We start from the raw sequence: 26,596 nt of genomic DNA on the forward strand, positions 1-26,596 counted from the left end.
AATTCCTAATTCTAAACCCTATACTTCTTTGATACCATCAAAATAGCTGAGAATAAATGTATACGTTAATTTGTGAAATCTCTAGCAACCATTTTGTTGATGTATAAAATCCGCCATAATAGAAACACTGTATCTATTAAAGAAATTCACTTACTGGGGTCCAAGAACCGTGTCGCCATTGTGCCATCTTTTTTATGAGAACAGTTGGTAATGAAGCAGTCTCAAGTTTAGAAATAAATGAGCAAGGTGTAAGTACACAGTTCTGTTCAGAAGAAAAATGGATCTCGTAAAACGTTAATTAATGACTGATTTACACAAAATCTAATACTTCGCTTCTTCTGTATGTCTCAAGAACAGTTCCATACTAAATTACAAATTGGTAATATGAATGTTTTCATTTTCAAAAGCACTAACTACAGTATTGTCAAGTGTCAGTAGTGGATAATGACTGAATCCTAAAGTTTGGACCATTCTGTTTGATTGCTGAAAAGGAAAAGAGCATCAGTCCTTTAAAAATACTGCTCAGCTAAAACATTCTGAACGGACACAAAACTCCACCTTAAAAAGCACAATACACTTTAGGAGTTCACGATATTTATAAAAATAGATATAACCTTCTTCTTCAGTTCAAAGAATGGAAATTCACAAGTTAAATGAGTGAGCCCTTAGCAGATAAAGAGTAAAAAAAAAAAAATTCATTAATAAAGCTACAAAGCTGGCAAAACCAAGAACAACAAATTCTATTTTTTTGCCTCTCTCTCTCACATACACGTTTTTAAGGCATACAAATTTAAGTGGAAAAAAATAAGTAAAGAAATAATTTTAACACATCAATAATCTTTCTGTCTCATAAATCTTTTTGTTTGTAAACCATGATTCTTTTTACCTGTCTGTCACTGGGGCGACTAGCTTCATGGCATTCTGTGTCCTCTAACACTGCACTAACTAGCTCATTGACACATTTAACATCTCGCATCTGATACCCATGTCCACATGTGGTTGTGCACTGAAAGAAGAATATAAATAGATATTAAAAAAACATTGTTTTCCAAAAGTTACATAAACTTCTATTTTCTTAATGAATACCCTGTTAATAATATACTTTCGATAATCTTTTTATCAGTCCTTTATACCAAATTTAAGACTTAAAAAGAGCAAATTCAATAAATATGCATATTTATTCAAATTTAGTAAATACCAATCCAATATTGAAGTTAACCAAACTGTACAACAATTAATGTATTCTAAAAAGCTGTCATATAAAAATATAAATAGAGGCCTGATATTTTAGAAAGCAGTCAATATGATTTAAGGAAACTAAATACTTTTCAAACACCACCTAGTGTATGCATGTCATTTAATATACTAAGTAAATTTCAAAGAGACAAAGAAGGAACAGCATATAAAGTTAAAGGGAAAATGAGAGAAGGCTTCCTGCCAACTGTGGCAACCTCTACAGAATAATAAGCTACTCCATCCTCATCCAGCCTGATCATTGCTCATCCTGCAGACTCCTAGCTGCCTGTTCAGCAAAACGTCTAAACAATGCCTATCCTAAAAACAATAAAGATATCAATGCAGGCACAGAGATGAAAATATTTATAATCTAAATAAAGCTGATAAAAGCATAAAGTCTGTAGCATTTTGGTTAACAAAAGGGAATTCAAAAGCAAAGCTGAAATATTTATTACAGCAAAATTAGCAGTACTGTCAACATGTTACACATAAAGATTCACATTTCAGGGTTGTTGTTTTTTAATAAACCAAGCCAAATTCCATTGCATCCACTAAGGGAGGAGTAAATATAACACAACTTTTGTGCTATTCTGTAAAGATAGATCAAATTAGAAAAACCCGTATCATATACTCACAGGACCCCATGGTCCTACTTGCCAGGAAGCACATGTATGAAGTTCACATGGACTCAGAGATTCAGGTTTGGTACTTGAATTACAGAAGTCATCACTCAAGTGATCTACATTCAGCTGACACCATACCTGCCGCTGCTTTGTTCCTTTACCACACGTAACAAGGCACTGTAAGAATACAACTGATCATTATTTATTTGCAGCATTAGTCAACACAAATGCCTTAAACTGATGCAATGATCAATTTGCATGTGGAAATACAGTTGAAAAACCATTCCCAAATGCATTTTCCCTCACTCCACCAGAGATATTCACTGGGTAAAATCAGCCTGCCCCTAATTTCTGCTGCCCAAGTCACACTGAAACATCCATTTATCCTAGAAACAAAGGTGCAAAACTAACCTTAGAATAAGTATTCATCCCAGGCTGCTGTGGACCCTGGCACTTTCTTATGCAAAGGGTTATAGATTAAATATCAGTTAGTGTTATTACTAGTCAGATACTGTAAATAGTATAAAGACAAACTATCTTGTACATTTCATTTTTTTTTTTTTGAGACAGATTCTCACTCTGTCACCCATGCTGGAGTGCAGTGGCCAATCTCAGTTTACCGCAATCTCTGCTAATTGATACCTCCACCTCCCAGACTCAAGCAATCCTCCCACCTCAGCCTCCCGAGTAGCTGGGACCACAGGTGTGTGTCACCACATCCGGCTAAGTTTCACTATGTTGCTCAGGCTGGTCTTGAATATCTGAGCTCAAGTAATCCACCCACCTCAGCTTCTCAGAGTGCTGGTATTACAGGCATGAGACACTGTGTGCCTGGCCTGTCTTATAAATTTCTAACAGCTTTGATAATAGTTATTTACAAAACGATGAAATAAATTTAAGCACTTTTAAATTTTGTAAAGTCTTAGATTACAAAGCTTTACTAACACACTATTTTAATAGTTCCAAGCCTCATGTGTTCAATGTACCTCGCTCCATTCACTAGCAGCCCAACTAGGACAGGAAAATTCATTGCAATTCTCTCTCGTCACTCGGGACAGTTCTTGGCATTCATTGTCAGCAAGACGATGGCCAAAGTTATTCATACAATAAGATTCTCGAGACCTTTCCCCTCCTCCACAACTCCTGGAACACTGATTTAAAAAAAAAAAGTGGTAACTAATGGAAAAAAATCAGATTTTCAACAAAATTATACTTCAGAGTAACATAAGTATGTAATTAGAAAGAAAGGGGCAACTTTTTTTAAGCAATCATTTTTATTGTACCTGAGACCATTCTGAATAATGCCATCTTGTGAAGACACAGTTACCATGGCATAGTTCTCGGGTAGGAGGTTTAAGCTGGTCACCACAGTAGTGGTCATTAACTTGAACAGTCTGTCCTTTATGAATGGAATACTTCATGCAATGGATGTCCAAGGTTCTATATCCTTGACCACATTGGGATGAACATTCACTTTTGCCAATAACATGCCACCTTGAAAAAAGATGTTACTATACTTAGGAGGTATATTACATAATTTAAAAACAAATTCAGAGACACTCATGCATTCAGTTTTTAAAATCCTAAGAGTTGATGGACAAACCACCAAAAAACAAAACAGTCTGGAGCCAGGAAGCCAGCATTATGCTACCGACCTCATGCCAGCATTTGGTGGTAGCTTTGGAGGTGTGTCCAAGGAACCCCAAGCTTCCTCAAAAACCTTTGAAAACAACTGGTTTAGATCACGATTACCCAATTACTTAGTGGCAGATTTAAGATAATAACTGAACATATCTGACTGCCAATCAGATAGTTTCTCCCTATGCAATCCCTCTATAAGTATTTCGATTTTATGACCAGGGAAAGTCTAGGAATTTGACTACATCAATAAAAATAAAGCATTTATAAAGTTAACTAGTTTTTATAAAGTACACCACACTTTCTCATTCATTCCTGTAATCTATATTTAGACATGTTTCCAGGTAAAACATGTTTTCCACAAGTAAAAATGTTAGTTATAGCCAAATTATCCCAATTGTAGTCTAGCATTCATCAATGTGAAGGCACCAGTATAACAAAGCACAGAATTCATGGAATTCATTTCCGTCCCTAATAGCATCTCAAGAATTTCACTGTGCTTCCTTTTACTACTATGTAGTGGATGCAACTTACATAGGCAGTTCTACTACTGTGCTTCTGCTATGTCTTCAACCAACATCATAAATATATAGAAATTCTCATCAAGTGAAAGAGGTTCTGGCCATACCTGAATGTTAAATGGCACCTGCTACAATGCTAAAAATAAATGTATAAATATGATAGATGGACTCATTGTATATCATGTCACTACAAGACCAATCACGCACACACACACACACACACACACAAACACACACACACACACACACAAAACCAAATAACTAGAAATTTAAGTTACAAGTGTAAACTTGCTGTCATGATCTAGGATCAATTTCCCTAAAGTTTAATGGACAAAAGTTTAATGGACAAAATAGAATATCAAGGAAATCAATCAGTTTGATTTCTCCAAACTTCAGAAGTTTACTGGTTCATTAATTCGTGGAAAATAAAGAATCATGCTAAAAAATTTATTGTTTCAGATCTCTAAATCATCCATTTTCAGATAACAGTTTACTTGCATTTATTTTACAGACAAAATTGCAATCTTTTTCTACACAAAATGTTGAGGCCTATATACTGGTATTCAGAAAATACTATGAATGAAAATTCAAATCAATTATGTACTGAGTTTTACCATAAAATAGTGAGCCTGAAATTTTTTCATGGCATGGCAAATGATGAGTAATAATTATATGTCCACGCTGTGTCAGTCACTGTGTTAGACATTTTAATCTTAGCTCACTTATTAATCTGGTTATATTACATATTATTTCTCTTTTACCTTATTTCACAGTCTGTATTGCAACTTTGAGTAACAAATGATGGAAGTGGCAAGTGGTCACATTTTTTATCAGACACAACACTGTGATCACTCTTATGTATGCAAGTTATTTTTCTTCGCTGAAGACCTTGGCCAAAGTCAAATGAAAATAAAAAATGAAAGAAAAATTCACAGTTAGATGTTCCATAATTATGTAATTCTGCTAATAGCTTAAAGGAGTCAGCTAAGCAAGTAAAAATTTCCAATGCAACATATAGGATACACTAGTATATTAATCTAGTGAGGAATGACTTTTATAATAAGTAAGCTGAATCCTGAATGACTGAAAGTTTGCTTAATGAAGAGATGTACAGAAGATGGGACAGGCATTGGAGTAAAACGAAATTCACTATAGTGGGATAGAGTGGTTGTTGGTGAATAATTGAGTAGCTAAGGACAGCACTGTTGCTATACAGTACACTATATTACTGTCATCCATCAGCTACCTCAGCTACCTCCCCTTTTCCCGTAAGAGGATTGCACATCTCTATTGCTACAATGTTATAGTAACTTCCTGCAGGGGAAGAACTCCTTCCTGTCGATTGGCATCAGGCTTTATATCAACAGACTGAAAAGGAATGTGACCTATTCCAGTCCCACCCAGCTCTCTTTCCTTTTTCCCTCTGCCTCCAGAACATCATTTCCCAGATAGAGCTGATCTTTCAGCCTGGAATCATGAAAAAAAAAGGCATAGACAGGCAATAAAAAGATCAGTGTCTGTCACCGGTTGTGGGGGAAAGAAGGAAGAATAAATACATGAAGCACAAGAGATTTTTAGGGCAGTGAAACTACTATGTATGATATTATATTGGTGAATACATGTCACTATACATTTGTCAAACCATAGAATTTACAACACAAATAGTAAACTCTAATGTAAACTATGGACTTTAGTTAATAATAATGCATCAAAATTGGCTCGTCAATTGCACAAATGTGCCACATTAATGCAAGATGTTAATAATAGAGGAGTGTGGAGGAGAATGGCAGAGGGAAGAAAGATGAATATGCAAACTTTCTGTACTTTCCACTCAATTTTTCAGTAAACCTAAAACTTCTCTAAAAAAATAAAGTCTAGGCCGGGCATGATGGCTCACACCTGTAATCCCAGCACTTTGGGAGGCTGAGGTGGGAGGATCACGAGGTCAGGAGATCAAGACCATCCTGACTAACAAGGTGAAACCCCGTCTCTATTAAAAATACAGAAATTAGCCAGGCATAGTGGTGGGTGCCTGTAGTCCCAGCTACTCGGGAGGCTGAGACAGGAGAATGGCAGGTGAACCCAGGAGGCAGAGCTTGCAGTGAGCCGAGATTGCACCACTGCGCTCCAGCCTAGGTGACAGAGTGAGACTCCATTTCTAAAAAATAAAAATAAAAAATAAAAATAAAATAAAAATATAAAGTCTATAAAAAACAAACAAACAAACATGGATACAGATACCAAGTTGGAGTAGGCCCATAGCCAATTAGCAGCCAAAACATGACATAAGCAATAAATAAACCTTTATTGTTCCAAGCCATTAAGATTTGGTGGTTTGCGTGCAGGATAACTACAGCAAAAGCAAACTAAGAGAAGTGGTCATAAGTGACCAGTCATTTGAACTTTATGCTTTCTGCAATGAGGAGACAGTAAAGAGTTAAAGCAGTCAGTGACATGAACAAATTTCTGTTTTATCAAAGTTCAACTTTGTGCTTCTAGTTAACTAAACATGATCATATATGTTATCTCTGCTCCTTCCTAAATATCTTTTGAAATAACTATGAGAAATTCTGAAAAGGCATAAACCTAAAAGAACAAAAAAAGGAAAAGAAAAAAATCAGCAAGAAAATGAAATTTTGAATATGAAAAGTAGATGGAAATAACTATTTAACAGAGCCAAGGAAGATGGAACCTAAGCCTGCAAAGTGGGAAAGTAAATAAGCAACAAATCATTCATGACATAGAACCCAAGAAAGGCCCAGGAATGGAAAACACCAGGTTCCTCTGACGGGGCGAATGTGTGAGGGGTAGGCCTGAAATAATAAAGAGTTAATTGAAAAGTATTTAAAAAGAATGGTTAGACCACTAGCTTCCTAGCTGAGAACAGCACTATCCAATGAAAACAGAATGTGAACCACATCTGGAACTTTATATTTTCCAGTAGTCACGTTAAAAAAATTAATTTTAATAACCTTTATGTTTAGCCCAAAATATTTAAAATATGATCATTTGAACATATCAATATAAAATTATTAATAATATATTTTACATTCTTTTTTCATTCTAAGTCTTCCAGATTTAGTATGCATTTAACACTTGCAGCACATTTCAATAGATAGCCACACATGGCTAGCGACTACCATATTGCACAGTATAGCTCTAGAAGAAGTGAACTTGGGGCATAAGACACAGCTGAGAAAAGCTGGGAACACGCTCTATTGAAACAAGGTGGCTAAATAAAGTTCCCCACACTGAATCATGTGATCCCAGCCCATTCAGCACTCAATCTCCTGCTGGCACCATGCCAGCTTCTGTTATCCCATAGCACCCTCATGACAATCAGAAGACGAGAGAATTCCTCTCTTGCAGGACCGTTTAACTCAAGAAAAAAGATCAACTGACAATAACATTTGAGACTTCTCTCCAATGACATATGAGAGGGCTACTTAATGACCAAATTACTCTATAATGAAACTTCTAGTTAACTTGTCTGACCCACAGAGGACTTTCAATCAGACTTTTAGTCTGATTTTAAAATATGAACAAACAGCACAAGATCAGTAGACATTCTAGGAAAGCCTCTAACACACACAAAAATGTAAAATAAACAAAAACAAAATAGACCTAGGATGAAACACATATAAGTGAGGGAGCAGAAGAAAACTTAAAAACTATGATTAATACACTCAGAGATACGATAGAAGGTATTATATTCATAAAACAAAAGCAAAATGTTATGAGAAGAAACATTAAGAAAACAATGAAATTGAGAGAATAAATTATAAAAGAAATATCAGTTTAGGAATGTGAACATCCAAATAATACTAGTTTCCCAAAGATAAAAAAGAAAAGTTAATGTGAGGAAGTCATCTAAGAACATGATAAAATTTCTCAAGACAAAGACTTATGTTTCCAAATTGGAATGGCATCTTAATTACCCAGAAAAATAGATGAAAAAACAATCAAATCAAGGCATATTGTCCTGAAATTTCATACCACTAGAATTAAAGAGAGGATCCACAAAACTTCCAGAATACAACATGTCATGTACAAGCACAGGAAATTGGAAAACAAGCCAGAAAACAAGACCTTCAAAATTCTAAAGAAAAACATTCTCTATTTATACCAGCTAAACTACTGATCGAGCGTGAGAATATAGTTATGTCATTTTCAGATATGAAAGGTCTCAAAAATATACTTTTCTTCTCAAGAAAATACTGAGGGATATGTTCCACCCAATGAAAGAAGTAAATCAAAAAGAGGGACTGATAGGATTTAGAAAACAGGGAATCTAACACAGAATACTGAAGAGAATTCCCAGGACAATAATGAAGGGAAATCTCAAAATGAAAGTCATTAAACAAGCCTAAAAAGCAACATGAACAAATTAGAGAAAAGAGGGCCACAGTAGCCAAAGGTAAAGAAAAAGTGAAAGAAAAATCAAATTGATAAATTCTATAATATGCTTGACAATATTAAGACAAAATGTAGAGTTCTGACAAAAAGTTTGAGGACTGATAACTTTCAGTACACAGAAACAAACAAAACAGAGGGAATTTAACTTTTAACTTTAGAGAAACTAAAAAAAATTACACAAAAAAAGGGAATATAATCAGAGTTCACTATATGGTAAAAGAAATAATAGTTGCTTTTCCCTTGCATGTGATTGTTTAAGAGAACTCTCCTGCTTTGGACTCCCAAATCGTCTCTCACCATGTTTGTCCAAACTTCCATTTTGAATCTTGTTATTCTCAGTGTGTTCACTGCATTTTAAAATGTTCCTTCATTCTCCTGTTTCTGAAATTTCTCCTTCTAGCTCCTTATATCCATGGTCACAGATGAGCTTACCCACTCAAGTTGGAATGCTGATCCCAGCTCCCCAAATTCCAATTATCTTCTAAAAGAATATTCAGGACCTTTCTGTCAAAATAAATTTTTCCTTCTTCTATATTAACCAAAGCTCTGTGTTTTCTACCTCTAGCATTTATCCCTGACTATCTTGCGTCATTTCCTTGTATCCCTCCACTGAGACACTGCTAAAACAGGAACATTTGTTCCCATGAAATCATTCTGGGAAGCACTGTCCAGATGCCACAGGACCAAGACTGTGTCTTTTCCTGAATAGGGCACCACAGTTCCTTTGGCACCTCGTCAGGTCAGATGGTAGACTGTTCTTCACATTCTCACCATCTTTGGTCACTGCCTCTGGCTGCCCACTTTCTATGATAAACTCATCTCCACATGGTTCTGACCTTCCTTTGCCCTGACCCACTCCTGCCCTAATTCCCAAGACATTTCTCTATTCTTCATGAAAACTTTTCTTCCATTCTATACAAAATTCTCTATCTTCAGCTTCAGTCTCCTCAAAAACTGCTCCCTCCATCTTTTCTGAGGTCCACACTGTGGGTATCTATAGTACTGTATTTACCATTTTATTAATAAATTAACATATATATTCATGCATCTGTTTCAAGCACTAAAATAAAACATGAATTCAGAATTGGGATCTCATTAATAATCTGAGCATATTCCCTCAATAAATATTTACTGCATTGAACATAATATTACACAATTAAATATTCATAATTACAGACTGCAGACTCTAGTCTTTCCACTTTTTTCCCTACTATAAATTGCCCTGCTGTTCCCACTCTGCTCCTTTTCCCACTCTATTTCTTTCCGTTTTTCATGCCATCTATACAATTATACTTTCTCATGGTCAGGGAAGGAAAATAAAAGATGAAAGAATGTTTGATATCTCAACAATAAAAGAGGAAGCCAGGTTGTTGAGAAAGACTGTGTGGAGATGAGTGGAAGAAAAGGCAGATATTTCACCAGGAAGCAGGATATATATGTTAGAGAAACTTTCTGTGGCTGTGAAAAAGAGAATGAGAATGGGAAAGTAAAAGAACAGTAATAGATAGAGAAGGGTGAAAAGAGTAGCATTAAATAGTGCTGTTAAGTATAAGAAACAGAAAGAATTAGTGAAAAAAGCAGAAAGGAAAAAAAGATTGAAAACCTTTGTATGTCTGTGGGATATGTGTATGGACAGTGGGGAGGATTCCATAGGCAGCCAAGACTCAAAAGTACCCAAAATGATGCCAGAAGGCACAGTCAATCTTTTGTCCCTTATTGAATGCCAGCGTACCTTGACACATTTTGGTACAGCCTTCCCATGGTCCATAGGGGTCCCATGTGAACATGTCACTCCTCTCTTCCAAAGGGATATTGAAGGAATAATGTACATCAGGGTTGTATAAATTACCCACACACAACACCTCAATAAGAATATAAAAGAACATACAATTAATTCATAAAAATATATTCTTAAGACATCATTTCATATTTGATAATGTTAAGCACTTAACCAGTAGTTTACTAATATAATTAAATCTAAGTGTTATTACTGATGACTGAGAATTTACCTGCAAAATAAGTTCTTTCTCTTGTCGATTAGTACTATTAATTCTTTCAACTGCGTTATTTGATCCACTGTATTCAATAACAGTTCTTGTTCCTTGCACATTGATTTCTTTTTTTGATGTACTTAGAAGAAAATTTCCATTGAAAAGAAAATTCCCTTCAGCGTCAGATAATGCTGTAAAAGAATAAAGCATAACTCATGAAATAGTAATACCAATCAACAATACAGAAAATACTTGTTTAACTTTTTTTTTTTTTTTTTTTTAAGACGGAGTCTTGCTCTATCTCCCAGGCTGGAGTACAGTGGCACGATGTTGGCTCACTGCAACCTTCGCCTCGCCTCTTGGGTTCAAGCAATTCTCCTGCCTCAGCCTCCCGAGTAGCTGAGATTACAGGCATGCGCCACCACGCCCGGCTAATTTTTGTATTTTTAGTAGAGACGGGGTTTTGCCATGTTGGCCAGGCTGGTCTCGAACTCCTGACCTCAGGCAATCTGCCCGCTTCGGCCTCTCAAGTGCTAGGATTACAGGCGTGAGCAACCGCGCCTGGCCTTGTTTAACTTTTAAAGTTCAAATCCTTTTTTGAAATTAAAGAATGCAAACGTAAATTAATGTTGAGGAAATAAACTTTATTTTACTGTAATGTGGGATTTTATCAATAAGTTGGGTAACTTCAGCACATCCGCCAAAGATATTAAAATAAATTCACTCTATACTTTTCTATCTCAGATGGTCATCTTCTTCCATGAGGTATGTATGCTTCAGAACCAGCAGTGGGAAAGCAGAAAGAAGTCATGACCCCAGCAGACAGATTAGTTCACTCATCCTGGTCATCAACGGTAGGGAAAGAAGGAGCAGCCAGACTGCTGCATCATTCCATTTATGCTTATCTTAGAAAAAAGGTACAAAGCTTTAAAACTCTAGGGTCGGGAGGCCGAGACGGGCGGATCACGAGGTCAGGAGATCGAGATCATCCTGGCTAACACAGTGAAACCCCGTCTCTACTAAAAATACAAAAAAATTAGCCGGGCGTAATGGCGGGCTACTCCGCCATTACAGGCATGCCTGTAATCTCAGCTACTCTGGAGGCTGAGGCAGGAGAATGGCGTGAACCCGGGAGGCGGAGCTTGCAGTGAGCTGAGATCGCGCCACTGCACTCCAGCCTGGGAGACTGAGGGAGACTCCGTCTCCAAAAAAAAAAAAAAAAAACTCTAGGGTCAACATTCTAGAAAGCCATGCAATGACTATGCTATTCTCTATACAAACGTCTAGATCTTCTATAGAAAAGCCCTCTATCCCTGTTAACACATACGTGGGTATCTACTTTTCAGAATAATACTCCTATTTCCTTCTCTGTTCATGTCCCCTTCTTGTTCTCTCTTTTTCCCCAGTGACAGACATTAATATATACCTATAGAATATGTATATGTGTGTATATTTATTTATATACTATATATATACAAATAGATAAGACAATTATATAGTATGCATTAGTAACGTTACTTTTTAAATATAAAATTACATGTCACCCACAATCATGCGTAGTAAAAAGAAATCAGTGTGGGATCAAAACAATGGATTTAAGTTTAAGTTGTTGCGATTAATGTCTATGTAATCTTGGACAAACCTCATGCTCAGTTTCCTAAACTGCATAATAGAAATAATAAAAATTTCTATTTCAGTCTTTTAATCAGGATCAAGTTTGAAAAATGTTTGTAAGTGTGTGAATTGTAAAGTACTGTGCTATTTATTTTTAATTTTCAAGAGGATGTGTAATACCTAAAATTTTACACTAAGAAAACCCCCATATTAATCAAATACTTTTTTGCTTGCTTAAGTTATACTTTTCAATGGAATAATAACCTTTTCAGAAAACATTTGTTTGGCATTCCAGGAAACCTCACTGAAAGCACACAATTATCTATGGGTAACTTCCTAATATAAATACAATACCCCTCTGAAAAAGCAATATTGAAGGGATTATTGTAAAATAAATTTGGTGTTTCTGTGTATATGTGGACTAGTATAACTGTCTTTATGTATTACGCTGAATTCAGTGAGGAACAAATAAAGTTCTATATTTAGTCTATGACATAGACATTCCTCTATTTAAGAATCTGCACTTTATCAAATGTGGCTAGGTCTATTTAAGGGATTATTGGTTATGTTAAATTTAAGGGAAATAAACAAAACCTTACTGGCTTAGAAAAAAAGTCTACACTTTTCACTACTTTTAGTTACCAAACATCATAAACATAAATGTTTTAAAAATTCCTTCTATTGACATCACATGTCTATTTTACTCACTTCAATTTAGACTTTGATATTTGTTTATAATTTTCTCACAGAGTATATTGATACTTTATTGGTGAACATTTCTTTTTTTTTTTTTTTTTTGAGACAGCGTTTTGCTCTTGTTGCCCAGGCTGGAGTGCAGTGACACAATTTCAGCTCACTGCAACCTCTGCCCTCCAGATTCAAGCAATTCTCCTGCCTCAACCTCCCGAGTAGCTGGGATTACAGGCATGCGCCACCACACCCGGCTAATTTTTGTATTTTTAGTAGAGACGGGGTTTTGCTATGTTGGTCAGGCTGGTCTTGAACTCCTGACCTCAGATGATCCACCCGCCTCGGCCTCCCAAAGTGCTGGGATTACAGGCATGAGCCACCACGCGTGGCCAACATTTCTAATTTTTAAAGTTGAGAATAACCTGTGATCCAGTCCCAGAAAGATATATTTGTCTACATTTGGAATCTAAGAGATACCTATTAAATTATTTATCTCCAATATGGTAGCATATATCTATGTAAATTTACTGAAGCAATATTTTTAGCACAAGGAAAAGAATTTCAACTAAATGTAAAAGGCTAATAAATCAAACTATTTATGTTTGATTTTAATAAATATTTTGCATTTTGTATTGAGGTGAAACTGATATAACATAAAATTAACCATCATTAAACTAACAGTTCAATGGCATTTAGTATATTCACGATGACGTACAATCATCACCTCTATCTAGTTCCAAAACCTGTTCACCCCAAAAGGAAACCTTGTACTCATTGAGCAGTTGTTCCCCTTACATTTGGCTTTATGGTTCCAAATGCAATTCCTGAGATAGGCTGTTCATTATAGATTCAGATTGCCAGTTACATAAGTTAATTATGAGTCAATATTTCACATCTTATTAATGTACAGCAGATGCTTTCTCAATATCAGCTCTGCACCATTACCTACCTACTCCAGCTTGGTGAATTATAGATAACTCACTATTAAGATATTTCACAGGCAGAAGGAAAAGGTTTTTAAAGCATCCTTTTCACGTTTGTGTCTAAAGTGAAATTCTTTAAGCCTGAAAGCTAATTTCTAAAAATAAATAACATAAATTAAGTTTATACTTTAGAAATAGCTAACAGACAATATACTGTGACTGCATTCATTAACATATAAAAATGTGAAACCACAGTTCGTTTTCTGACTTTTTTAAATACAAGAGCTTTTAAAAAACTGTATTTAAATACTTTAGCTACATAGTAAAAAAAAATTAAGAAAATTATTTAAAACATTTAACCCCAAAGAATTCTATAATTAATATTAGACAAAATGATAGAAGAGAATTTTATTCTAAATACACATGCAACTAATTGAATATAACTTCTGGTTATCTAAAACACACAAGAAAAAAACTGAAAACAAATTATTGTTCAGAATTTCATTAAGTTTTTTTTTTTTTTAAAGTAATACATTTTTGACTGCTTAAGAACATATGTATAGGGAGCCCTAAGCTCAGTATGAAATAAAATTGCATGTTTGCTAAAGGGACTCTTGTTGTCTTCCAAGAATTCACATCAACTACAGACTTCCATGAAATTGCACATGAGCCACATACTGGCTGTTGTTTACGAGAAATGTTTACCAAGGTAACTGTCATCTGGTTGTCCAGAATAGCTGTACTGACGAATGTCAACGTTTGTTGCTCCTGCGGGAATCTTTACAACAACATTATAACCTGCAATATAATTTTACATATGTTAAATTTCACAAAAAGCAGATGGCCCAGAGGTTATTACTGCTGAATGAATGAAAAATATGAATAGCATAGTCAGACTTAATTTTGTTGTGTCTTTACAAAATTACACAGTCGTTATTCCTTTTGAGTCAGTACCTTACACAAATTACTGAGGATTGAGAAAAAGTGGTTGTTGTCAAGAAACAGTTTAAGATTCTTAACTTTTCCTAACCTTTTCCTACTTCTAATATTCTTAATATAGAATGGAATGAAGCTAATATTTTAGCTCCTGAGACACTTAGTACACATACCCATTTTTAAGCTTTGTTAATGCTTTTATATTTTATACTGGGAAAAAAATAGAAGATTTCAAATACAATTCACAAGTCCAGGAGATATTAAAATGATTGGTCATTGCTATGATATATTCACACAGACTCAGTAAACAGCAAAATAATAACATTTTTCAATTTCATTATTGAAAAATCATAAAAAAGAAAAAGTTTAAAGCTCAAGTTTTAGTTTGTAGTATAAGCAGGAATCTCTTTATCTATTCCCCAAATTTTACATTATTTTTACAAGAATACTAATCAACTTGTTTTGAGAAAAGTAAAAAGTTTACTCTAGTGAAATGAATGTAATATTTCCATTTTATGAGGCCAATTCAGCGACATTGGCACTGCTCAAAAGAGGAAACATTTTATCTAACATATATTAAGAAAACACGTTTTCATGAAACTAAAAACACTCACATTACATACTTGTCCAAATACTCAGGTTTTTAAATATACAATTAGCTATACTCTAAGGATATTATTCTAAGTTTTTCCTTTTCCTTATTTATTAGGATTTCCTCCTAGTTAACTGCACCATGAGTAAAAAGTATTTTTTCTCATACACTACCTTTGATAAATATGGAATTAACTTAAGAAGACAGTTTAAAAAGAGCTTAAATTTGCAACCCTAACGTCAGACTATCTTGCATGTGTTTCAGAGCAGACTTATTTATATCTAAGGCATCACATTTTTAGTGTAAGACGATAAATAGTTTCATGATTTGGTATACACTATATGCCTACTGGTTGTAGGTTATTGACCTACAAGAATAATTTTAATTAACCTCCTTTTCACTATAAAATATTCTCACCCACTACTTTTACTATTTATATCTTTACTATTTATTATATTTTTTACAAGAAAGCAAGCCTAAGGCGTTGCAAAGGTGACAAGATGAAGGCTACCACCAGGGGGCAGAAATGTGACAAATGCTAATCAGACCTTGCAAATGAGTTTAACACATTGTTCTATTTGCAAACTGATTAATGCACAGTACAATTTTCACAAGATTACATATTTGATCTTAATTTGGTTCCTGTGGCTTTATCCTGGAAAAAATATTTTTCAGTAAATACAGACTGTAATAAGTATGTGCCATGCATTATAGAAGGGAATCAAATATGTGTAGCTCCCAAGAAATAACTAGAAAAATCATATATCAAATCATCTAGTAACCGAGATTCGTAAATATCAGAGTATAAAATGTACTATGTTTTTCACATACATAAAAACATAAATATCAAGTTTTAAATTATACTGTTTAAATGGAAGTAAGTAACAATTTGAACACACATGAACACAATTTAAAGCTGAACAGTCAGACTGTAAAAAATAGGCTAGGTGTAGTGGTTCATGCCTGTAATTTCAGGACTTTGGGAGGCCAAGATGGGAGGATCCCTCGAGGCTAGGAGTTTGAGACCAACCTAGCAACACATTGAGACCCATCTCTACACACACACACACAGAAATTAGATGAGCATGGTGGTGAACACCTGTAGTTCTAGGTACTGGGGATGAGGAGGTGGAAACATTGCTGGAGGTCAAGAGTTCAGACCTGCAATGAGCTATGATTGTGCCACTGTACTCCAGCCTGGGCAACAGAGTAACACACTGTCTCTAAATAAATAAATGAATAAATAAGGTTGTAAGAAATAAATTTAATTTGCAAAGAAAGTTTTAAAGATCTGCTTTAATTATCATAAAAACAAAAAAAGTTTGCCCAGAAAACATAACAATGGAAAATACTTTACATATTCTCATGATATTTTGGAGAAAAATTTAATTATGGCCAATATGTGATCCAGATACTGCCTGGAAAATCATATGTGACAATAATTCTGAAATATTTAATTCAGAAAATATTTAAGTTAATGGTTTCATCCTTCACCTTCAATCAACATTTTCTATGTACTGTTAATAAGAAATGTAACAGATAGGTCAAGTCATACCAAATAAAGAAAGTGATTCAAGTAATGAAAATATTTGAAAGCAAGTTTCCTGGGAAAAATCACAAATATATACATTTTAGGTTATAGGGAAAAAACCATTTCATTAATGGGAGGATTATTCACATATCACACATCACAGTCAAATAGCACTGAATTTATTCTAAGAAATGCACCTAATACATTTTTAAGAATCAGATTTGTCTGGGGCAGGTGAATTCATTAATCAAGGATACATCTGGTCTAATACAGTATTTAACTTTTTTATATTTAGGAAATGTTTCCTTAACAATCATTTTGGACTAAGGGTATAGAGTAGACAAAACAGTAACAAAGAATTATTGTTACACCTTCTTTACAGACTCCATTACTATACTAAATAAAAGCGAAATCTAGAAACAAATACACAACTTACCATAATGAGAACTGTTGAAGACACCTGTTATTGTCTTGCACGAAGAGTTGTCGCCACCACACACTCCACATTTGTCTATCTTGACACTGGAGTTTAACACGTGATCACAACCAGCTGCCTTCAAGACACAATTACAATCAATATTATAAGAATGACTAATTATGAAGAAAAGAGAGAAGATCCAAATACATACAATCAGAAATGACAAAGGGGATTTACCACTGACCCCACAGAAATACAGATAACTCTCAGAGGCTACTATGAACACCTCTGTGCACATGAACTAGAAAACATAGAAGAAATGGATAAACTCCTGGACACAAACACCCTCCCAAGACTGAAGGTGGAAGAAAGAGAATCCCTGGACAGATCAATAATGAGCTCTGAAATGGAATCAGTAATAAGTAGCCTACCATCCAAAAAAAGCCCAGGATCACACGATTCCCAGCTGAATTCTACTAGATGTACAAATAAGAGCTGGTACCATTCCTACTGAAACTATTTAAAAAATTGAGGAGGAGGGACTCTTCCCTAACTCATTCTATGAGGTCAGCATCATCCTGATACCAAAACCTGGCAGAGACAGGACAAAAAAAGAAAACTTTAGGCCAATATCCTTGATGAATACTGATACAAAAATCCTCAACAAAATACTTGCAAACCAAATCCAGCAGCAAATCAAAAAGCTTATCCACCACAATCAAGTAGACTTCATCCCTGGGGTGCAAAGTTGGTTCAACATATGCAAATCAACAAATGCAATTCATCACATAAACAGAACAAAATACAAAAATCACATGATTATCTCAATAGATGCAGAAAATGCTTTCAATAAAATTCAACACTCCTTCATGCTAAGAGCTCTTCATAAACTAGGCATTGAAGGAACATACCTCAAAATAATCAGAGCGATCTATGACAAACCCACAACAGCTATTATCCTGAATGGGGAAAAGCAGGAAGAATTTCCCTTGAAAACTGGCAGAAGACAAGGATGCCCTCTCTCCCCACTCCTATTTAACGTAGTACTGAAAGTCCTGGCCAGAACAATCAGGAAAAAGAAAAAAAGAAAGGGCATCCAAATAGAAAAAGAGGAAGTCAAACAATCCCTGCTGGCTGATGACATGATTATATATCTAGAAAATTCCATAGTCTCGGCCCAAAAGCTCCTTAACCTGACAAACAACTTCAGCAAATTTGCAAGATACAAAATCAATGTACAAAACTTACTACCATTCCTACACACCAATATTAACAAACTTGAGACCCAAATAAGGAACACAATCCCCTTCACAATGGCCACCAAAAGAATAAAATACCAGGGAATACAGCTAACCAGGGAGGTGAAAGATCTCTACAATGAGAATTATAAAACACTGCTCAAAGAAATAGAGATGACACAAACAAATGAAAAATGCTCTATACTTATGGATAGGAAGAATCAATATCATTAAAATGGCCATACTTCCCAAAGCAATGTACACATCCAATGCCATTTCTATAAAACTACCATTAATATTCTTTATAGAACTAGAAAAACTATTTTAAAATTAACATGGAACAAAAAAGAGCCTGAATAGCCAAAGCAATCCTAACCAAAAAGAACAAAGCTGAAGGTGTCATGCTACCCAACTTCAAACTATACTACAGGGCTACAGTAACCAAAACAGCATGGAACTGGTATAAAAACAGACACGCAGACCAATGGAACAAAATAGAGAGACCAGAAATAAGTCCATACAGCTACAACCATCTGATCTTCAACAAAGCTGATCAAAACAAGCAATGGAAAAAGGACTCCCCATTCAATAAATGGTGCTGGGATAAATGGCTAACCATATGCAGAAGATTGAAACTGGAACCCTTCCTTACATCATATAAAAAAATCAACTCATGATGGGTTAAAGACTTCAATGTAAAACCCCAAACTATAAAAACCCTGGAAGACAACCTAGGCCATACCATTCTGGACATAAGAACTGGCAAAGATTTCATGATGAAGACACCGAAAGCAATTGCAACAGCAAAAACTAGAAAATGAGATCTAGCTACATTTAAGAGCTTCTGAACAGCAAAAGAAATTATCAACAGAGTAAATAGACAATCTACAGAATGGGGGAAAATATCTGCAAACTATACATCTGACAAAGGTCTATTATCCAGCATCTATAAGGAACTTAAATAAATTTACAAGAAAAAAAAAATCCCATTAAAAAGTGAGCAAAGAACATGAACAAACACCTTTTAAGAGAAGACATACATGCAGCCAACAAGCCTACGAAAAAAGCACAATATCACTGATCATTAGAGAAATGCAAATCAAAACCAAAATAAGATAGCATCTCACACCAGTCAGAATGACTATTATTAAAAAGTCAAAAAATAAAAGATGCTGGAAAGATTGCAGAAAAGAGAATGGTTATACACTGTTGGTGGGAGTGTAAATTGGTTCAACCACTGTGGAAAGCAGTGTCGCGATTCCCTAAAGAGCTAAAAACTGAACTACCATTCAACTCAGCAATCTCATTACTGGATATATACCCAAAGGAATATAAGTTGTTCTACCATAAAGACACATGCAGGTGTATGTTCATTGCAGCACTATTTACAATAGCAAAGACATGAAATGAACCTAAGTGTCCATTAATGGTAGACTGGATAAAGAAAATGTGATACATAGACACAAAGGAATACTATGCAGCCATAGAAAAGAATAAAATGACATCTTTTACAGCAACATGGATGGAGCTGAAGGTCATCATCCTTAGCAAACCAACACAGGAACAGAAAGCCAAATATTACACGTTCTCACCTGTAAGTGTGAGCTAAATGATGAGAACACATGGGCACAAAGAGGGGAACAACACACACTGGGGCCTGCTGAGGGTGGAGGGTGGGAGGAGCGAGAGGATCAGAGAAAGTAACTATTGGATCAGAAAAAGTAACTATTGGATACTAGGCTTAGTATCTGGATGATGAAATAATCTGTACAACAAAACCCTGTTACGCGAGTTTACCCGTATAAAAAACTTGCATATATACACCTGAACCTAAAATAAAAGTTAAAAAAAAAAGAATGACCAACTATAAGCATGGCACTTTAAAGTTTACAAAGTTCTTTTCACAAACATCCTTTCAATTAACAGGAGATTCAGTACAACAAAATTGTTTCAAAATATGTACTCATCTAGTTGTATGTCAACATTTTCACATATTCATTTAAAAACCCAAGTTTATTAAAGGGTCATCCACAGACCTCCTGCATCAACATCACATGGGGTGGTATTTAAAAAGACAGTATCCCAGATCTTCTAAATTATAATACTTGGAAATAAAACCTAGGAATTTGCATTGTAACACTGACATTGATTCCAATACCCACTGTCATTTGAAAACCACTCTTAAAAGAAATGTCGTTCAAAGAGACTAAAGTATGAGTATGTAAATAACGCATTAGAATACTCCAAAAAGATGATTTCCATGGTTATTATTTTAACTCATGACCTTAGAACTCTGCAAATAGTCTTAGCTTCAAATAAATATTTGAAAGTAACATTTTCTCTAAAACTAATACCCAGCATAACAGTGCTTATTTTTAAAAGTGAATGAATGAATGAATGAATATGCAAGTAGATGGCTTGTTCCAGAAATTTCAAAGAAACAAATGCAGCTCCTCTCCATGAAGAAGCTGTCCTCTGCATACATTGCAATAACTCTTTCCATTGTTTAGAATGGCCCTCTAAATTTAGTGATCAGTAAAGAAAATTTCTTAAGCCTAGTGAATTTTTTTATATACAAGGCAGATATTTTCAAAATCAAAATTTTAAGCATATATTTTCTGAAAGTAGTATGCCTCTATATGTTCAGATAATCTTCATCATAACTTTTGCATTTTCATATGACTTTATGCTGCTAATTTAAAGCACAACTTTTTTCAGGCCACTGAATAAGCTTTTCAGTATTTAAACTGTTTCTGACTTAAATTATTTTAATTCTCTTTGAACATCTCATTAGCTCTTTGGGTGAAGAGCCTTTATCACTGAGATAAGGTAAAAGGTATTTGTTTATGGGGAGATGAAGTTGGCCCTATAGAGCTCCACTTTAACCAAAGGAATAAGTTCATAAGATTATACTTATATTTTTAATTATTTTTATCTCTTATTTTTAAATTGACAGATAACATTGTATGTTTTTATCATGTACAACATAATGTTTTGAAGAATATCAGTACATTAAGGAATGGTTAAATCTAGCTAATTAATAAATGCATAACCTCACGTAGTTATCATTTTTGTGGTGACAGCACATAACATCCACTAAAAATAGAACTACCATATGATCCAGCAACCTCACTACTGGGTATACATCCAAAGGAAATGAAATTAGTATATCAAAGAGATATCTACACTCCCATGTTTATCACAGCGCTATTCACAATAGCCAAAATATGAAATCAAACTAAGTGTCCATCAGTGGATGCATGGATTTAAACTATCGGGTTTATATACAAAATGGTACATTATTCAGCCATAAAGAAGAGGAAACCTTGCCATTTGTGACAACATGGATGAACCTGGAGGACATTGGGTTAAATGAAATAAGCCAGGCACCAAAAAAAAAATACTATATGATCTCATTCATATGTGGAATCTAAAAAAGTTGATCTCATAGAAGTACACTTACTATATTCTTTAGACCACATTCACTATCCTAGTTCTCAAACTCGCCATCCATTCTCAAGACTGCCATTGCAATGTTTGTGCTTTAACTCAGCATCTCATCTGCTCTGACCTACAACCCTGTTAAATGGACCACCTGCCTCCAATCTTCTAAACCCAGTATTTTGAAGATTCCAATATGCAAATCGAATCACATCTCTCCCTTGACTTCAAATGCTTCTATGTGTTTCTAAGGAGTTAAGAAAAAAAAAAGTGCATTTGACAACCATCTGCTAGTCTCTAACTCCAACTCTGCTCCCATACTTCCTCATCTTCCTAAAATCTACTCATTTCAATACTTAGCACAAGTCTTATGCGCTCCATGAAAGGTTCTCTGAATCCTTTACCCACCTGCCCATAAAATAAGAAATTCCTTTCAATGTCTCCATGCTACCTTGCAGATGACCCATAGCACTACATTCTAATTATTTACATGCCTATTTCCCCCACAAATCTGTGACCATCTTGGAAGTGGGGTTCTCTGCTCCAATCTTTTATCCTGGTGACTTGAACAGTATCTGACATCTAGTAGCTACTCAATCAATGTTTGTTGAATGTACATAAAAAATAAGTGACAGCGAGCTGGAAAGAGGAAGGGAGAATATCAATGGTTTCAACGGACAAGGAAAACGTTACTGTAAAAAGCTTACATTTAAAGTAGCAAAATCTCTTTACAATCCTTGTATCCTATTATTTTCTATCTTTTTAGGAAGCTGACCTCATTCCTATTTTGATTATGAGTACAATAGACCACAGAAAGTCATCAAATTTATCTTAATGCTTTGTTGAGGCATTCTTGATGACAAAGAATTCCCAGTAACCAGGCTAACCATACTTCTATAGATAGCATGATAACAAAGGTTGCTTTGTTGGAATGCGTAAGAACATATGCTGAAATAGTAAAAGTAATATTTGGTTATATAAATAGAAAAAAACATTATTCTGAAAGTCACTTTAAATCTAATACAAACTTATAGTTTACTTACCATACACTGGCCTTGAACACAGATGTCATGAGTTTCAGTTCCACAAGGAGTACCATCTTCAACCATATCCTTCAATAGGTAGAAATCACTGGTTCCAGCAATCTGACAATAGAGTTTACAACGATCTTTTGTGCCAACTGTAAAAAAGAAAAAGGTCAAATTTTTAATGTATAATAATAAAGCTATGTGTTCTTATGTCTCAGAAAAATTTACATCAAAGAAACAGCATAATTTACTTACTGCCACTGTATCTTGGAAGCCACCTCACATTAGAGGGAATGCCACTGATGTCCAAATGTTTACCATTAAAATCAGAGCACTGCTTCTCTCGAAAGTCTTGTGTGCCTTTTGGACATGAATCAGTATTACATGATCGAAATTTCATCCTGCGGCCCACACAGTAATTTCCTCCGTTTCTTGGCCTAGTCAAATTCATTACATTTTAAAGCACATCAGTACAACATTATTTGTGCCACTTACTTCTAAAAGTTCCATTCTTTTCCAGGATCTAGAAAATCAGTGAAGTCCCACTAACACTTTTTAACAGAAGTATGTAACATGAGTTTTAAGCAATTCTATGGATAATGAACCACAAAAATATCCACCTTAATGTGGACAGTGAGCCTAAAGGGCAGAAATGATACCTTATTCTTGACTAGGTTAACTAGCAAGAAACCAACAATAGAAGTTTGTTCTTAAACTTCCAAAAAAGGGTTTGCTCATTTTCTGGAAAGAAGAAAAGACATGTGGTGAGCCAAAGACAATAACAAAGGCAGATGCCATGTTAAATAAAAAGGAAATGTATACACATCTTTGTCATGTATATCTTATTTATCACTCAATTCAAGGAGTTTTATGGTATCAATCTATATCCATGTTATTTTGACTTATGCTGGAAAATAAAATTTTTTGCAGAATTTTTGGAATATAAAGACTTCTAGTATAATTTATCCTAAAATTTAAATGAACCAAGATTTTATTCAGAGTAAGTCACATTTCTGCATTAAAAATGCTTATTAATAAAACTTTAAGTAAAAAGTATCATATTGCTTACCAACTTATATATCATATATACAACAGAAACATTAATTTAAAATCTTAATGCAATATCTAAGCCCTTTTAAATAGTTTGATGAGGGGGAGATATGCTTTAGTACTTATTCAGCTAAAGACAATGATGCGTCTATAACACAAGAAGCAGAGAAAAGAAAGTATCACATGTCACATTGCACAAAACAGTAAAAAATTGATAACCAAACTATATATGTTATCCAGAAGATCTGAAACATAAGTGAAAGTAGCCAGGATGTTTCATTAGGCATACAGTAAATGTGAAAATGCCATTATATAACTGTCATTCATATTGATGCCTCAAAATTTATACTAAATTAAAAAACAAAAAAAATGAAGAAAATGGACTCAGTTCAGATTATAAAATTTAATCTATTTAGGGTTTTTTTTTAAATGTCTGAATCTACCAAAATATAAATCAACGCTGCTTAAAGTGTTCCAGAAGTTTTCTGAATCTCAGAAACTTACGGACTGACCTCCAGTTTTAGAAGTGAGTGAAACTAATGTTTACTTTCTGGTGCCTTGAGATAATCTTAATTTATAGTGACATAAAAAAGACATACTCAGGACGATTACAGTGCCTGGTTGCGCTTTCGATTCCGCCTCCACATGTTCTTGAACAAGAACTGTAAGGTTCCCATGGTCCCCATTCACCATTTACAGGACGTGTTTCCGTTTCTTTGTTTACACATAGCCCATGACGGCAATGCTATAAAAATAATAAGCACAAAAAGAAATGATGTGTGTCTCTAATTAGAACATCACAAAAATTATAATAGCAGCATAAAGATCAATAGAAGAAGAAACTAAACAATTTGAAGCTAGCTGTTATTAATTCAGATTACATTTGAAATGATTTTATGAATATTTCCTACCTAAGTAAGATCTGTAGAATACAAAAGGAGTGTAACATTTCTCCTGGCTTTAAGATTTAGAGTGTCATTGGGGAGGAAGGAAAAATTAAATAGTAAAATGGAATATGGGGGGTATTTTTTGAATAGAAGAAACCAAATACTATGTTAATATGGTATATTTCCATCCTTCCATTTTTTTACTCAAAGTATCTATACACTCTTCCACTCTTATAAAAAGCTTTCTACTTTATTCTATCCGAAGTCTCAAGTGACAACCTTGTTTCTTTACTTTCATCAGGAAAATGGAAACTTACAGAAGAATCTACCCACAGTCTCTCACCACCTGTTCTACCCATTCAACAGCATCTGCACTCACATTCAGTCTTGCTACCTGTTAGCACACATGGAAAATTCACTATCCCAAAGTCAATCCCTCTGCTTGTGCACTTAATCCCATCCCTTCTCACTACACCAAACATCACTCCAGCAATTCTCTCATCTCTTCTACATCATCATTTCAGTGATAGTTAATCAAAGTATGACCATGCACTCATGCCAATCTATGAATTAGTTACCAGATTGAGAGAAGATAACACAACTTGAGAGTAAGCATGTAGAAATTTTTTAAGATTTTTACAGAGAAATGTTATGTCTAAGTAAATAATTTAAAAATTGGCTTATGTTTATTTTTAATTGTGGCAAAACATGCATAACATAAAATTTAACATCTTCACCATATTTAAGTATATAGTTCAATAGTGTTAGGTATATTCATTGTTGTGCAACCAATCTCCAGAACTTTTCCATCTTGCAAAACTGAAGCCCTATACCCATTAAATGACAACTCCCATTTTGTCCTCCCTGCTACCTCCTGGTAACCACCATTCTACTTGCTGTTTCTATGAATTTGACTACTCCAGATACTTCATATAATTGGAATCATATAGTACTAGTCTTCATGTGACTGGCTTATTTCACTTAGCATAATATGCCCAATCTTCATCCATGTCTCAGAATTTTCTTATTAAGAATCAATAATATTCCATTGTATGTTGTCTTAGTCCATTTTGTGCTGCTATATAAGAATACCCAAGATTGGATAATTTATAAATAACAGAAATTCATTTCCCATAGGTCTGAGATCTGGGAAATCTAAGGTCAAGGTACTGGCAGGTTTGGTGTCTGATGAGGCCTTTCTCTTCTTCCAAGATAGCACTTTGCACACTGCATCCTCTGTAGGGAGAGAATGCTGGATCCTCACAGAGCACAATGCAGAAGGACTGAGACAGCTCAATCCTGAAGGCCCTTTTATAAGGTATTAAACCCACCCATGAGGGAAGAGCCATTATGCCCTAGTCTTATCAAACAGGCCGCATCTCCCAATACTGTCACATTGGCAATTAAATTTCAATATGAGTTTGGGAGGGGGCAAATATTCAAACCATAACATATGCATTTACCACATTTTATTTATCCTTTCATCCACCAATGGACACTGGGTTGCTTTCATCATTTTTTTTTTTTTTTTGAGATGGAGTCTCGTTCCGTCACCCAGGCTAGAGTGCAGTGGCACGATCATAGCTTACTGCAACCTCCACCTCCCATGTTCATATGATTCTCCTACCTCAGCCTCCTGAGTAGCTGGGACTACAGGCGCATGCCACCACACCCAGCTAATTTTTGTATTTTTAGTAGAGACAGGGTTTCACCATGTTGGCCAGGATGGTCTCAAACTCCTGCTTTCACCTTTAGATATTGTGAATAATGCTGCTGTGAGCATGAGTGTACAAATATCTCTTTGAAATCTTGCTTTCAATTCT

General features: G+C 34.8%; 1 protein-coding gene across 8 annotated transcripts in view; it reads right to left on the reverse strand.

Moving 5' to 3' along the window:
• Positions 1 to 26,596, reverse strand: part of ADAMTS20 (ADAM metallopeptidase with thrombospondin type 1 motif 20) — a 209,498-nt gene that overhangs the window by 86,078 nt on the left and 96,824 nt on the right. For 7 of the 8 annotated variants that reach the window (XM_054527154.2, XM_054527155.2, XM_054527153.2 and 4 more), the window contains 13 exons: positions 24,486 to 24,631; positions 23,092 to 23,273; positions 22,852 to 22,988; positions 17,148 to 17,265; positions 14,358 to 14,450; positions 10,444 to 10,616; positions 10,167 to 10,296; positions 4,780 to 4,906; positions 3,143 to 3,353; positions 2,846 to 3,010; positions 1,872 to 2,036; positions 887 to 1,006; positions 155 to 262 (listed from right to left, as the gene is read on the reverse strand). In XM_054527154.2, coding sequence (XP_054383129.1) covers positions 155 to 262; positions 887 to 1,006; positions 1,872 to 2,036; positions 2,846 to 3,010; positions 3,143 to 3,353; positions 4,780 to 4,906; positions 10,167 to 10,296; positions 10,444 to 10,616; positions 14,358 to 14,450; positions 17,148 to 17,265; positions 22,852 to 22,988; positions 23,092 to 23,273; positions 24,486 to 24,631 — 1,875 coding nt within the window. The remainder of the gene's footprint in view (positions 1 to 154; positions 263 to 886; positions 1,007 to 1,871; positions 2,037 to 2,845; positions 3,011 to 3,142; positions 3,354 to 4,779; positions 4,907 to 10,166; positions 10,297 to 10,443; positions 10,617 to 14,357; positions 14,451 to 17,147; positions 17,266 to 22,851; positions 22,989 to 23,091; positions 23,274 to 24,485; positions 24,632 to 26,596) is intronic. The other variant, XM_054527149.2, reaches the window with a different exon arrangement.

The sequence above is a fragment of the Pongo abelii genome, chromosome 10 (assembly GCF_028885655.2).
Source record: "Pongo abelii isolate AG06213 chromosome 10, NHGRI_mPonAbe1-v2.0_pri, whole genome shotgun sequence".
NCBI lineage: Eukaryota > Metazoa > Chordata > Mammalia > Primates > Hominidae > Pongo > Pongo abelii.